Source organism: Psammomys obesus, unplaced genomic scaffold (assembly GCF_907164565.1).
Source record: "Psammomys obesus unplaced genomic scaffold, mPsaObe1.curated_primary_1811, whole genome shotgun sequence".
Taxonomy (NCBI): Eukaryota; Metazoa; Chordata; class Mammalia; order Rodentia; family Muridae; genus Psammomys; species Psammomys obesus.
The window spans coordinates 1,302-16,209 of record NW_026595644.1 but is presented as its reverse complement, the minus strand read 5'-3'; the positions used below and the strand labels follow the sequence as shown (position 1 = coordinate 16,209).

At 50.1% G+C, this 14,908-nt stretch overlaps 3 protein-coding genes across 3 annotated transcripts; 2 read left to right on the top strand and 1 right to left on the bottom strand.

The window, feature by feature from the left end:
* The first annotated feature begins 135 nt into the window (after positions 1-135).
* On the top strand, positions 136-6,112 carry CUNH2orf68 (chromosome unknown C2orf68 homolog). The gene is made up of 4 exons (XM_055619331.1): positions 136-649; positions 727-845; positions 1,650-1,801; positions 2,108-6,112. Exons 1-4 carry the CDS (start codon positions 543-545, stop codon positions 2,228-2,230), a joined length of 501 nt encoding a protein of 166 aa, XP_055475306.1. The 5' UTR covers positions 136-542; the 3' UTR covers positions 2,231-6,112.
* A 2,367-nt stretch (positions 6,113-8,479) lies between these two features.
* Tmem150a (transmembrane protein 150A) lies at positions 8,480-12,930 on the top strand. Its single transcript, XM_055619329.1, has 8 exons — positions 8,480-8,800; positions 9,362-9,544; positions 9,956-10,003; positions 10,293-10,379; positions 11,207-11,274; positions 11,551-11,678; positions 11,804-11,981; positions 12,180-12,930. Exons 2-8 carry the CDS (start codon positions 9,480-9,482, stop codon positions 12,419-12,421), a joined length of 816 nt encoding a protein of 271 aa, XP_055475304.1. The 5' UTR covers positions 8,480-8,800; positions 9,362-9,479; the 3' UTR covers positions 12,422-12,930.
* Rnf181 (ring finger protein 181) lies at positions 12,887-14,894 on the bottom strand. Its single transcript, XM_055619330.1, has 4 exons — positions 14,594-14,894; positions 14,321-14,430; positions 14,101-14,175; positions 12,887-13,837 (listed from the first exon to the last, which is right to left on the bottom strand). The coding sequence occupies exons 1-4, from the start codon at positions 14,703-14,705 to the stop codon at positions 13,778-13,780; spliced, it is 357 nt and encodes a 118-aa protein (XP_055475305.1). The 5' UTR covers positions 14,706-14,894; the 3' UTR covers positions 12,887-13,777.
* Positions 14,895-14,908: the final 14 nt, after the last annotated feature.

Here is a 14,908-nt window from a genome sequence, read left to right as displayed (position 1 = left end):
GAGAGAGAGAGATGAAAAGACTGTAAGAGGAGGCAAGGAAGGGGTCTAAAGGGAGAGAAAATAGCGCAAAGGCGATCACTTTCTCATGAAAAGAATTTAGTCTTAAAGATAGGAGCAAAGCAAATACACACACATAAACACATATATTTAATCTCATAATGAAGCTCATTACACGGTACACTAAAAATGAAATTTTTAAAAGGCTAAAAAAAAGAAAGCCAACATCTCTAGACTAGTAAATAGAGTTTTCAGCATTCGTAGACGATTCGCATTTTTTTATAATTTTCTGGTATCTGCTATAAAATCCTTCTTTCGTACAGGTGATATGACAAAGAGAGCGAAACTCCCGCTCTAACAGCGCTGCACTAGAACAAGATTCCCCAACTTCGAAAGCGTGCCCCGCCGCCCCGCCCCTTCGCAACCGGAAAAAAGGCAGCGGAGCCGGAAGTCGCGGCCTGCAGCCGGAAGTCGGGCTCCGCAGTTCGCGGGCTGAGTTCCGCGGCCGTTGTGGCGGTTGCGGCGGTTCTGCGCCCAGGATCCGGATGGAGGCGGCACGGGATCCCAGCCCGGGACTGTGCTGCAAGCCCGGCGGGCGTCTGGACATGAGCCACGGCTTCGTACACCACATCCGCCGGAACCAGATCGCTCGGTACCGCCCCGCCCCCGGCCCGGCCCGGCCCGATTCGGCCGGGTGACAGCGTCTGATTCCCGCTCGGCTCCCCGCAGGGACGACTACGACAAGAAGGTGAAGCAGGCGGCCAAGGAGAAGGCGAGGAGGCGCCACACGCCCGCGCCCACGCGGCCCCGCAAGCCGGACCTGCCGGTGTACCTGCCGCGCCACCGAGGTAAGCAGCCGCCCCCGCGGCCCCGCCCCCGGGCGAGCCCCTCCTCTCCGCGCCAGGGCGCTACCGGGCTCTTACCAAAGCCACTCGTCAGCCCGAGCACCCCCAGACCTCCGCTCCAGGGCCAGTGACCCCAGTTAAGCAAGCATTTTTACAGAAGGTACCTGGGGCCCCAGCCAGAAATCGCTGTCCACCAGTATGGTATGCCATGCTGTGTTTTAATATCTGCCATCTGGAAGAGAGAGAGCCTGGTTGAGATTTAAGACAAAAACCTAAACAAAAACGCCAGCGTATAAAATGAAAGGAACCTAGTAAATGGCCTTTTGTTGGTTTTCCTGTGATCATGAACTCAGGTTAACTAACTTATGACTTAATGTGGGCTGTTATTTACAGAGGGTTTAGATCTTGAGTTCACAAACTCATTGAGTCCATAGGACACCATAAGCCGAGAACTTTCATTTCTCTTTCATTGTTCAACGAGGTGAAATTATAAGTTGTCCAGCATCTCAGAGCTAGTAAATGGCAGAATCTGGATTTAAACCCAGGCACAGCTCTGTCCATCCTTTCAGCAGTTTCCAGTGATATTTGCTGGAGACATGTGCATCTTGTACGTACTTTGTAACGAAATTGTCTAGAGAGGAGATAGAAAGGGAAGTTAATCCGGATTGACAGCTCCCCAAACACACACACACAACATAGATGACCAGGGTCTGTTGGGTGTTTGGAGGCTTTCTTGGTGCTGTTTTTCTGTGGGCAGGGGTTTTAGCAGCATCCCTTCTTCCCTTTCATTCTGGTTTGCCCTTACAGATGGCTCTACCCACCCAGTCAACCCAGACTGTGAGGAGTCCGGTGAAAGCAGCAGTAGTGGAAGCTCTGAGCAGGAGCCTCCTGGCCGTGAGCTTTTCTGTCTAGAATATGAGGCGGATAGTGGAGAGGTCACATCAGTTATTGTATATCAGGTACGCCTTTTGGAAACAGCTGCAGCTTAACAGTGCTGGGCCATAACGGAAACTTCTGCCAGACCCTGAGCCGCTGTTTGTCTCAGGGTTAGTGGGAAAACATGTCTTCCACATGGGGCTGCTTCTCGGTACACAGTGATTCTTAGTTGGGGGGACAGAGAGAACTGTGACCCTCAGTTGAGAATCAACATTACAGGGGACTCCTGAGAAACCAAACAGTTGTGTGAGAATGCTGTCTAGGAACAGAGCAAGACACTTTCCTGAAAGAGACCATGCTCTGAGCTTCCTGTCTCTTCCTCCATATAGGATGATGATCCCGGAAGGGTGAGTGAGGAAGTATCAGCACACACGCCTCTGGATCCAGCCATGCGAGAGGCCCTCAGATTGCGCATCCAGGAGGAGCTTGCAAAGCGCCAAAGCCCACACTGACATCCTGAAGCGGTCAGGCAGGGTTCACTGCACTTGGTAGAGTTTCGCCCAGGAAACTCACCTCTAGTTTGGGGGTGCCAGGACCAGTCTATATGACCTTCAGGGATCCTTGTCCTTACTCTCCAAGCTGCTGTGTCCACAAGGTCCTGTGTTGCAGGACCACATGTGGCCTACCTCCCAGCAGCCATTCTTTCTTTTGTATATTGGCCCATTTGTCTAACCTAACATTCTGGAATTTATGATGGTGTTGGCTGACTTGGTGTCTTAGGGGCAGAGACTTCAGGAAGAGCCAGGGTTTATGAAGCCTATGCCTATGTGCTGCTGTCTTGATGAGATCATTTGCCAGGCCCCTTCACAAGCCATATTTGTTATTTTGTGGTTCTCTGATGTTTCTGCTTTATTCCATTCATCTTCCCCTAGACCTACTTTCAGTTGTCACTTTTCCTTTCTCCTATCTTTTTGCCTTGGGTAGAATCCAATTCCTCACCCTCCTAACATGACTGTTTCTCTACCACTCAGGAATTAGGAAGTGGGGGTTCTGGGAGCCTGCCTTCCTAACAAGTTCTCCAAGTACTTTTGATGCCAATAAAACAGGAGAGCTTTGTTTTGAAAGCCTATTTGGAAACTTCTTCCCATTCCATGGCTTTCACAAGCTGTTCATATGCCCCACTACTTTGCACTGTCTACTAAGAGAACTCTCTAGGAGACCCAGGAGGATGATGCTGAGCTAAGCTTCAGTCATTTGTTGAAGAAGAAAAAAAAACAACAACAAAAAACCTCGTCTGCTGAGCACAGTGGCACATGCCTTTAATCCCAGCACTTAGGACTCAGGAGGTAGAGACAGGCTGATCTCTGAGTTCAAGGCCAGCCTGTCTACATAGGAACATAACATATTCCAGGGCAGACAACTAGGGCTCTGTATAGAGACCCTGCCTCAAAATAAATAAATAAATAAATAAATAAATAAATAAATAAGTAAACAGGTTAAAAAAAAGAAAAACCTGCCTTGGCTAGGGTTACCAAATTTACCCCCTAGCTTTAAATTAATTACCTTCTGCTCAAACTAGAGGGGAATTATCAAAACAAACTTGAAAATACCTCTCCAATTACTGTTTAGCACTCTTGAATTATTGAAGTTGAGGGAGTTGACCATAGCTATAATTTCTGGTTGGGAGCGGGAGGATGGGAGGGCTTTAGTTATAAAAAAAGAGAGTGAGAGAGTCCTGAAAAATACCATAGAGGAAATAAAATAAACCCTTCTCTGCCCTATGATTTCTTTTTCCTACCTCCCAAGAATATGTCTGAACATGATGATGCACACTTGTTATCCCCAGTAAGCAAGAGCCAAAGCAGGATTGCTGCAAGTTAAAGGCCAATCTAAGCTGTCTCCCAAAAAAAATCTAAATAAATGTAACTTAGGTCCTTTGGTTAAAGGTCCCCAGAGATAGCATTTTTTCAACAGGGGGCATGTTTTCCAACCCAAGGTTAGGCTAAGGTCTGAAGTCCACAACACATCCTGTGTACAGGAATTGGCATGTAAGATTTCCAGGTAATGAGCCTAACATCAACACCTGGAAATGTGAGCTGTAAAGAGCCTACGGAACACTGAATCTGCCTAGAACCAAAACCCCAGGAGGCTGTCTTCCCCATGAGAGTCTCGATCATTCTGACTCTAGCAGCTCAGTAGCTTTTATCTTCCAGGACTCTTGGTGGCCCTGCTGGATTTTATCCCACTCTACTGAAAACCTGTAACGAAGGCAGCCATCTGCTTTATGCCATTAAAACAGTGAGTCACAGCTTGCCATGCTAGAATAATTCAGGGGCAGAGAGTTTGGCGGTAAGTTAGAAGGGCCTGTCTGGAGGTGGCTGGTCCCAGTGTTGAATGCCATAAGCTTGTCAGTCCTGACCCCAGGGTGCTGTCAAAGGAGAAAGCCTCTGCCCTGTTCTGGTGCACAAGTGCTATAAGTGCCTTTGGACTCACATTTACATACCACCTAGCGCGTCTAGGATGCTCTCCATTCTGCAAGTCATTCCAGCTCCAGTCAATCAGGCCATCTTCTGACTTAAAACACAGGTTTCACCAGAACTCTGGCTGCTTTGGGGGTCTGTGTTCTTAGAGCTGTGCTTCCTAGTTTCTGGTTCTGTTATTGAACCTAGAAAAAAGACCTGAAGAACAATCTGAGGACCCAGTACCCAAAAGTTTCCCTCTATTCCCACTTGTTGAAGAACTAGAAGACCGCAGTGTTGATTCTTTTATATGTTTATTTGATCGTCATAGGAGACTGATGGAAACTCTCTAAGCTCCTTTTCAGAAGCACTTTGCTTATCAAGTGTGTATGAAAGATTTTCTAGCTAAGCTCTTGATTCTTACCTAATTTGTCCTGTGTAACTACCTAAAGTTCCAAGCTTGTGTTAAGTGAAGAGCAGTCCTTCTGCGCCAGCCTGCTGGAGCTGATGCTTATTCTTTCCAGGCGCCTCTGAAATGCCTCTTGGGGGCTGCCCTCAGCCTTTCAGCTTAGCTGCATTGCTCTACTGCTCTCCTCTGGAGTCCATGATAGTACTGTCCAAGTGGCAGACATCTCTTACCTATTTCAAAACTCACAAGCCATAGTGAGCTCTCAGAATTTCCCTGTGTGTGTGGCACAGTAGAAGCAGTGTGCCATGGACAGGACTTCGAGTAAACTGCTTTCAGAAGCAAATTTGAGTAGATATGCTCTTTTTTTTTTGGGGGGGGGGTGGGGACAAGGGAGGCTGGGCCAGGTATGATGGTATATGCCTGTAATCCCAGCATTTGAGTAGCTAAGGTAAAAGGATTGCCATATAGCCAGGCGTGGTGACACATACCATTAATACCAGCACTTGAGAGGTAGGGGGGCAGGAAGGTCTGAGTTTGAGGCCAGTCTGAGCTACATAGACCTTGTATCAAAAAGGCAAAAAAAAAAAATCTCATTCCCATTCTCTATGGAATGTTTTTCCCTCAGTTCTTATTTAACAGTTTTGTGATTCCTGGAACAATATGTATGTCATTTCATGAAGAGAGTTGATTTTGCAAGGGGGTTTGGGCTATGCAAGAATAAATGATAAAGCTGCAGTTGTAGCCCACTGGCAAGCATGAAAGAGTGTCTTTGACGAGTGTAGTGCAAAGAAGGGAAAAGATATAAAACTGTGCATGATAAGAGTAATGTACGTACTGGCTGCAGTCTAGCCAGCCAGCGGTATGAATGTGAGAGACATACATCTTGCCGGTCATCTGGGGTGCACTGCCAACTAGAGCTCAGCCCGGAGAGGTGGACACCCCTTGGGGTGGTGAGTATCCAACCTGCTGTGTGTTTGACAAGCTCTGTGAGTGTCAGGGTGTTGCCTCCCAGATAAATTTAAATGAGAGCTTTTCTATGAAGAACAGTTGACTTTTCCTAACGCTCAGCCTTTTGGGAAACTCTCATGGAATGTTGACAGTTATTTGAAACCTTAACTCTTTTGAATTCCTGCCCTATCCCTGGGGAGCCTTAGGCATCCTGCCCAAATTTCCTTGGAGTTGGATTGATACTAGAAGTGAAAATCTTCCTAGTAAAGGGCTTCTCTCTTCCCAGAGCCAACAGAGCCTGGGAATGGTGGTGAACAGTTCAAAAGATTTGAGTCAGGAAGATCACTGTAAATTTTGAGAGTAGCCTAAGCTACTTAGCAACACCTTGTCTCAAAAAAAAAAAAAAAAAAAAAAAAGCCTCAGAGTGTACTGGCTATGTTGTCATGGTGCTAAAATATAGAAAAAGCCATACATTCTTTTTCTCATTTCAGGTGTTTCTGTATAAATAAAATGAATTATGCAAATTGTTTGAAAATCATGGAAGGTACTTTTTCAACCAATAAACTATTTTTACAGCACTGTTTTTGCCAAGAGTTGTGAAATCACTTGTGTACTTTGGGGGAAGGGAGATTAAAGGCCTACTCTAAAGTCACGCCACTACTCAGCATTGGAAATCTCACTTCTTGCTGTGCTGACATTTTAAGAGCTGTCTGGTTGGAGTATTACAGCTAGACTCACTTAGCATAAAAGTTGCAACTTTTAAAGACAGCTGGTCCTCCTTTTGCCCTCTTAGACAGCTTCCTTCTTTAGGTGTCCATAAACAACCTGGTCCTCATCAGGACTATCTCGTAAGAATATCTGTTTTAGGGATTATTCAAGTTGACATACTAAACCTAAAAGTGCCACCAGCGACGCAGCTCAGGAGTTCTGGTCACCCAATACCATGTCAGAAAGCCAGCTCAATAGGATACAGTGAATGTTTTAGGAACCATAGCGTGCGATATAGGCCTATACTATCAGTGCTAGGGCAGAGGCAGGATGATAGTCACAAGTTAAAGGCTACACTGGGCTTGGCTGAGGATACCTTTAATCCCTGCACTAGGGAGGCAACTGTAAGCAAAATCCCTTGAGCTCAAAGCCAGCCTGGGCTACATAGTGAGACCTTGTCTTATCTATAATATATATATATATTATAATATATATATATATTATATATTATATATATATTTGGGGGGCTAGAGAAATGGCTTAGCAGTCAGGAGCACATGCTGCTCTTCCAGAAGACTCAAGTTCAATTCCCAGTAAGCACATGGCAGCTCACAACTGTGTAACTCCAGTCCTAGAGGATCCACTGCAAACATACGGTGTGCAGACATACAGGCAGACAAAACACCATACACAAAAGCAATCAAATCTTAAACACATGTATATTTTAAGTTAAAAAAGTTCATCAGCCAGATACAGGGAGTTCCAAGACTACATAGTCCCTATCCTGGGGGGGAGGGCACTATGAGCCTGTAATTCTAGCACTCTGAAGGCTAAAGCTAGAAGGATCATTAGTCTGAGGCTAGTCTGGATTGCATATTAGGACTCTACCTGTCCCCTAAAAGACAGCCTTCAATAATGGTTCTCAGACTCATTTAAACAGAAAAAGGTACCTGGTTAGGTTGGAATGTAGTGGGACAGGAAGATGTTCTTTGTTACTGAGGTATGCACCTTTGTCCCCGGGCTCAGAAGCTGGTCTGGATTTTATACCCCCTCCACCCCTATCAGTTCAGCCATCTAGTCTTGTCCAGTGATCATTGCACAACCATATTTCTTGGTTCTGTTTTCACTTAAGTCCTGATGGTAAGAAGGAAAAGGCCAGGGCTGGAGAGATGGCTCAGTGGTTAGGAGCACTGTCTGCTCTTCCAAAGGACCCAGCTCACAACTGTCTGTAACCCTAATTCCAAGGGATCTGACACCTTCACACTAATGCACATAAAAGTAAATAAATTGTTAAAAAAAAAATGAAAAAAGGCATTCAGTGGTTTCCTGTACCATTTCTGTCCTCCATTTGGATCCCCCAAAGATTTCTCCTTTTGAAGCCCCAATTCACAGCTTGCTCTGCTCTGTGTTGCTTCAGCACAAGGGGGCTTTGTGCAGCTAGCCTTGGTTTTACCAGGGTGGTTAGCTCCCACTCCCGGCAGCCAGGGATCATGCCCCCTTGGGATAATGATCCGCCTAAGGGTGTTCCGTGGGACCCCACTGCTGGGCCTACCTTATAGAGACAGGTACACCTGTGCTGTATGAGCATAAGTAGCCATGCCCTTTCCATCATGAAAAGAGTATTCAGGGTACACACTGGGTCCATCAATTGAGGGAGACTAATAATTAATAGTCCTGTTTCCTCTTCCCAGATTCCACTTGAGTCCCTCGCCTTCTCCTCTGCTAATGAACACCTGGCTGCGTTAATCTTTACCTGCCCTACACAGGTGCCCGCATGCATTTAGAGTGGATATCTATTAGTAACCTATCCCTTATTTTAAGTAAGTGCCGAGTTGGGAAACATCTTGGACATGTGACTTCTGGCCAGTGCTCTGTTTTTGTATGCCCCCAAAATAAAAATGAAAGCAGCCCTCTTCCAGAGTTTGCGAAGGAGGCGGGCCGGAGGGCAGAGGGTGGGGTGGCCAAAACTAAATCCAGAGTGCTTGGGTTTCCGAAGCCAGACCCAGGCCTGGTGCTTGGCTTCTCACCCACCTGCCTCGTGCCTACGGAGACAGTGGCAGGCTTGGGGCGCCACACTGAGTGAGTTGAGGGAGCTTGCCCAAAAATCTTACGGCCCGCCGAGGCAGTTAAGGAAGGCTTCTTCCAGCCACGTGCGCGATGACAGCCACAGGCGACAGTCACGGGCGGAGCTGCAGGGCCAGGCTGCCCGCACTCCCACCGCAGGAATGACAAACCCAGCTGCCCTCTAGATCTCGGTGTCAGAGGTGTCCGGGCCATAGCCCCGGGCGCCCAGGTTCCCTGGACTTGGGGCACCGCCCACGTTTCCCCGTGACATTGCCGCGGGGGCTCGGGAGTTGTAGTCTCGGGCGGGGCGCCGGCACCGGGGCCGGGGCTTCGCGGACTCCACGTCCCGGCGGGCGGTGCGGCGGGCCTGGGGCCGCCAGGGGCGGGGCCGCTCGGCCCTTTAAACCTTTCAGGGCTGCTCCGAGGGCCGCAGCTGGAGACGCGGCCACGAGGGGGCCGAGCAGGGAGCGGCGGCGGCGGGGCGCTCCGGGGAGGTGCGTACTGGACTCCTTTTCTCCCGCGGCCTCCAAGGGACCGCTTTGGGGAGCCGGGCTCTGCAGGGAGGGGGTATTGTCGCTGGCTGCGGACTCCTATCCAAGCTGGGGTCCCCGTGCCCACGCGAGCGGGACCCGGTCAGACTTCCCTCGAGAACCCGCCCCTTTGCCGGGGCGCGGTGGTCAGGTGGTTTGCCCGCGCGCCAACGCCTCGCAGCCGCTCTCTCGGCCCGGAGTACCCTCCCAGGCTTTCCCTGGCATGATCCCCGTGATTGTCTTAGCTTCAGTCTTCACCAAGCCGGCGTCCCTAAGGCCGGGGAGCATGGCTCTCTTTCCAGATGTTACAGCCCTGCCCAAGCTTCTCAGCACGCCCGTGGTATTTGGGTAGACCACGGAGGCCCAAGATGGATAGCCAGAGGGTGCCACGTTCCTACCGGGGCACCCAAAGTCTGGACACTCAAAAGCCTAAGGAGAGCTCTGGATTAAGTGTTGACCACACTCCTCCTCCCCACCCGCCCTGGCCAGTCACCAGACCCTGGACCTTGATCTCTCCCCAACCAGGCCAGGGCAGCTGATGATTGTGGCCGAAATTATCTCAAGGTAGCCGGGCCTGCCCCCTGTTCCCAAACTACCTGTTGTCCTTACCCACAAACTACCACCACCCTGGCTCCACTCCCTCATGACCGCCTGGATCCTCCTTCCTGTCAGCCTGTCAGCATTCTCCATCACGGGCATATGGACTGTGTGAGTAAGAGGGATGTGTTGTTGGGGGGGGGGGGGGCTAATAGGAGCTTGATAGTACACACAAAGCCCCTTGTCTTATTTGTAGGCTCCAGAATGGTACCCAGGGTCACTCACTCTGTCTCCAAAGCTTGGCCTGATTCCTGGGCACACAGCCTCTTGGGACAAGCTGGCACCACTGCGGTCCAGCAGGACAGCTCTGACATAGACTTCTAGGCAGGGTCTCTGGTTGGAGGCAATTCTGCAGGATCTGCTCTAGTGTTAATACTTAACTCTCTCCTCACCCCACAAATGAGTTCCCAGCAAGGACAGTGAGGCTGAATGAGGCCAAAAGTCAAGTAAAAGAGACAGTAGGTAATGGCTGAGCCTGAAGAGACATAGGGACAAGGTGGCATGTCAGTTCTGCTCCCACAGGTATGCCATGGCCGTGATGAACCGCCACGTGTGCCCAGTGGAGAACTGGTATGGAATATTCTGCAGATGGCCTCACTCTAAAGCTCCCTTCATCTCTGTCCCACCTTGAGCTCACAAGCCACATGGGAGACCATAGGCCTCACTACTGTTCTCTGACATTGGTCTCCGGGCATGACGTCCTGTCCATGTACCCACTTCCCATCATCCCTTCATTCTCTTTGCTTCTGCTTCAGGAAGGCCCTGGGGAGGTCTGAAAGACTTCTCTTCGAGGCCTAAGGCTACAGGTCAGAGTTCTGAGAAGCCCCTCCCCCAAATCTACCCATGTCGTACCTCCCAGGTCCTACAATGAGTCCTGCTCTCCTGACCCTGCTGAACAAGGGGGCCCTAAGACCTGCTGCACCCTTGACGATGTTCCTCTTATCAGGTAGGTCCTGGAAACTGGGCAAACCCTAGGTCCCTCCAGACTTTGGAAACCCGCTCAGGCAAAGGGCTGTCCCTAGATCTTAAGAACAAACATTATACTGAGCCAATTAATACTACCAAGCCAGGCCTAGTGGCCAAGAACTGTAATCCTAGCACTTGGGAAATAGAAATAGGAAGATGAGTTCAAGGCCTGCCTGTGCTATATGAGACCCTGTCTCAGAGAAGAGAGGAGGAGGAGCCTGGGCATTAGGTGTGTGTGTAGTTCAGTTGGCAGACTGCCTGCCTAGCATGTACAGAGCCCAGAAAACTAGATGTGGTAGCAAAAGCCTGTAAAGCCAGCAAGAGGATCAGACATTCAAGGTCATCCCAGCTAGTTTTTGGCCAGCCTGAGCAATGTAGGAATTAAGTGCACTACTTGCTTTTTCTAGCATGTAAATTCCTGCTGGGTTTTATATGCCAGTGGTGCCTTTTAATCCTTCCTGCAGTTTAGGTTCTGCTCTTTCCGTTTTTGCATGTGGAAACAGAAGCTTGGAGATACTTACTTCAGGTTGCACAGCTAGCCAATGAAAGTACCTGAATTTAAGCTTAGCACCTCTTGAGTGCTGAGGAAAGATTAAGAAAATCAGACCAGCTGCAGGCCTCAGCAAGGAGTCTCTGATCTGCCTGACACGCTAGGGCACCTCTTTATCTCTCAAACATATGAATACTACTGAAATCAGAGGCTTGCTGCTGAGGGCCAAGCACAGATAAAGCCCTTGAGAGGGAAGGCTAGGAGGGATGCCGAGGGCCACCGGTACTCCTGCCTCACTGTCCTCCCCTTCCCCTCAGCAAGTGTGGTACATATCCCCCAGAGAGCTGCCTCTTCAGCCTCATTGGCAACGTGGGTGCTTTTATGGGTGAGTGATACCCCTCATCTCCAGAAAAGCCCACAAACCTTTACTCTGCAGTCTGCTCCATCACCACCAAGGGCTAAGGTGAGACGGGCCACTTCTCTCTTGTTCACCGAAGGCCGGATGTTAGTTTCACAGCTGACCGGGGTAGAAGCCTGGGGAGGGGCAACACCCCCAAAAGTTTGCTCCCTACTTGCCCACAACCTTGTAGCTCTCAGCAAGAGGCTGAAGAGCCACAGTTCAAAGGCAGAGAACTGGCCCAGCATTACCGTCTTCTCCTAGTGGCCCTGATCTGCCTCCTTCGCTATGGGCAGCTTCTGGAGCAGAGCCGGCACTCCTGGATTAACACCACGGCGCTCATCACAGGTTGCACCAACGCTGCAGGCCTCGTGGTGGTCGGCAACTTCCAGGTGCCCCCTCCCTACCTCCCCTTCAGAGGGTCTGGATGCCTGTAGGGACAGCACCTGGAGGCTGATCAAGGGAGGGAGGAGCTGAGGAGGGAGTCAGGGTGATAATCAGCCTCTGTCTGGGCCAGGTGGACCATGCCAAGTCTCTGCACTACATCGGAGCTGGTGTGGCCTTCCCCGCTGGGCTGCTCTTTGTGTGCCTGCAGTGTGTTCTTTTCTACCATGCGGCCGCCACCCCACTGGACCTGGCCATGGCCTACCTTCGAAGTGCACTGGCTGTCATCGCCTTCATCACCCTGATCCTTAGTATCCTTCTGGGACAGGGGAGCCAGGAACTTGCGCCCTAGCGCAACCTTCCACCCTAGGTTGGGGGTAGGAGTGGGATCTTGAGCCCAGTGACTGCCCTAGGCTCCTCATGAGGTCCAATCCTACTTATTGGGGACGGCCTAACAGGCGCTGCCAGGTCCACACATCCTATTGGCCCTTTCCTTAGCCCCACTCCAGGTGGAGTCTTCTTCCTCCACGAGAGCTCTCAGCTACAGCACGGCGCTGCCCTGTGCGAATGGGTGTTTGTCCTCGATATCCTCATTTTCTACGGCACCTTCAGCTATGAGTTTGGGGCCATCTCCTCAGACACACTAGTGGCTGCACTGCAGCCTGCCCCTGGCAGGGCCTGTAAGTCCTCAGGGAGCAGCAGCACCTCTACCCACCTCAACTGTGCTCCCGAGAGTATTGCCATGATCTGAGGCCTGGAGGGTGGCTGGCCCAGCCTCCAAAGCACCCGCACCCTCTACCTTCTTCGCATTTATTTTGTACCAAAAACAATTTTTAGAATACTGTTGGGATTTAGGCTTCCTCACTCCTGGAGACGTGGCCATCCAACACCCACCCGTGCCATAGAGGAGCGGGGCCTTGCCAGCTACTTCAGCGACATGTTCTGTTCCCCCATACCAGAGTAGTATTTTGTGTTAAAGGTCACCTGTCCTCACTTGCCCAGCCAGCCCTTCAGGTGCCTTCTACTCCCAGTGCCAGAGCCAGACCACTGGGCCTTCCTGCTGTAGGAACTGGGGGCTGGGGCAGCAGGGGCCCAAAAGTCTGGATGATGGGAGGAGCATGCCTTAGCCTAAGGGAAGGCCCACCCAGCTGCACTTGGGTTCTTCACTCTGCCCCTCACTTCCTTTAGGGCAAATAACACAGCAGAACCACACAAGTATTTTAGTACTTTTTATATCTATTAAAAGAATTCTAATTTGCATGTTTGCAGTCTGTTCTGGAGACTCAGGGAGGGTCTGATCCAGTAGGTAGGGATGGAAAGAGGCCCTTTTGTCCAGGGAAGATTCTTGGGGGTTGCCAGGAACTAAGAGTGACAGGTGCCAATCAAATATATCACAAAGGTCTGAGCATGGTGGTACATACATAGCAGTAATCCCAGCACTGGGAGATGGAGGCAGGAAGACTCTGCCATCCTGGTCTATACAGTGAGTTGCAAGCCAGCCAGGGTTACACAGAGAAGCCCACTTTCAAAACCTCCACAAGGGTTTGTCCCCCTTTATGAGTCTCTAAACAGCTGAAGAACTGGCTTGGCTTTGTAGCCTCACTTCTACTCAGTCTAGCTTGAACTTTGCTTCCTTGATAAGGGGACCTCCAGGGGTGGGAAACAGAGAGCACTTTTTACAATGTTGAAAGGTTTCTCTGATGAAATAAAGAACACCCCAGGATTCCAATGTTAACTAAAGGTTCCAAGGTTAACTAGAGACTTCCGGAAGGGGGTGGTACAAGTTAAGTTTATCAGTTTTAAGTGCTACAAAGTGCCTGGATCTGAAACAGTTTGACTTCTAACAGAAAACTCAAACCCAAGCCCTGGCTGCTCCCTGGCCACCATCCAGAGGCTAGAGGCTAGCAGAGTGGGCAATGCAGCCTGGCGCCTTCTGCCATGACACCTTTGACAACTTTCTCGTTAGCAGCAGGGTGGAGGATGCAGAGTTCCTGCTCCAGCTGGTGAGCAGTGCAGCTGCAGGCTGGGGGGAAAAACCTTTAATGAAGAGTCAAAGTACAAAAGGAAAGATGTCCTAGAGCCTGAGCTCTCAGCCCTAGCTGCTGCCTCACGTGTACATGGCTCCATGGAGGTTCTCCAGTCGGTGCTGCTGCTGCTGCCTCCGAGCCTGGAAGAAAGACAGCAGGCTAGGCAGGGCCAGGCCTGAATACTCATAGATAGAGCCACAGAGCAGCTGTCAGGGGGCCTGCTTTCAGGTGCCTAGCATCAACCATGCTAAGGTCTTTGCCCCTCACCAAACTGACTTGGAAGGGAGCCGAAGCAAGGGATTCAGAGGCTTATCCAAGCCTGCTGAAGTGGAAAGACAGGGAGTGTAGCAGGGATGGGGTGACCAGGGCCACCGTATCGCACCACAAAACCACCAGCCCCTACCTTGTCTTTCTTGTGCTCTTCATAGCTGTCATCATCGGTGGGCAGCTCATAGCGGCACAGGGGGCACGAATTTGTCTAGAAAAATCAGAGCAGTATTCCAGCCCTTTCCTACTCCTGATTCCCATCCCTGCCTTCACCCTTCCTTGATTTCACCTCGGTCCATAACCAAAAAAGCAGCTTAGGGACCGGTGCCAGGGCAGGGTGCGGGTGGAAAATGTACCTTACTTAGCCAGGGCAGAATGCAGTTGGAATGGAAGAAGTGATGGCAGGGCATCTCAATGACAGTCTCCTCCTCCTCAAATTCCAAAAGACACACAGGGCACTTGAGCTCTTGAAGGGGAAGTACCAATCAGGAGAGCTGTTAAGGCCCAACCCAACCTCCCACTCACACCCAGACTTGGCCTAGAAAACAGGCCAGATTGTTGGTGGCATGGGGGAGATGGCAGGTCTGGCTTATCTGCCCTAAACAGAAAAAAAGAACTTGTGTTCTCACCAGCCTTGGAGCTACTGATGACTGTTCTGGGGAGGCTCTCCACGACAGCCTTGGCAGCTGGTGGAGGCAGGTGGTGTTCCCAGTCTACCAATCCCAAGTCCTCAAAGTCCATCCTATTAAAGAGTGATCTGAGGAAGAGGGTCTAGGATCAGAAATAAGGGAACCCCATATTTTTGGCCCCCATAATCCTCTGGACACTAACAGACAAAGATACCTGCCCTGGCTAATAACGACTTGTACACAGCTGCTCAGTAGGGAAGAAATAAATAAATAAATAAATAAATAAATAAATAAATAAATAAATAAATAAATAAA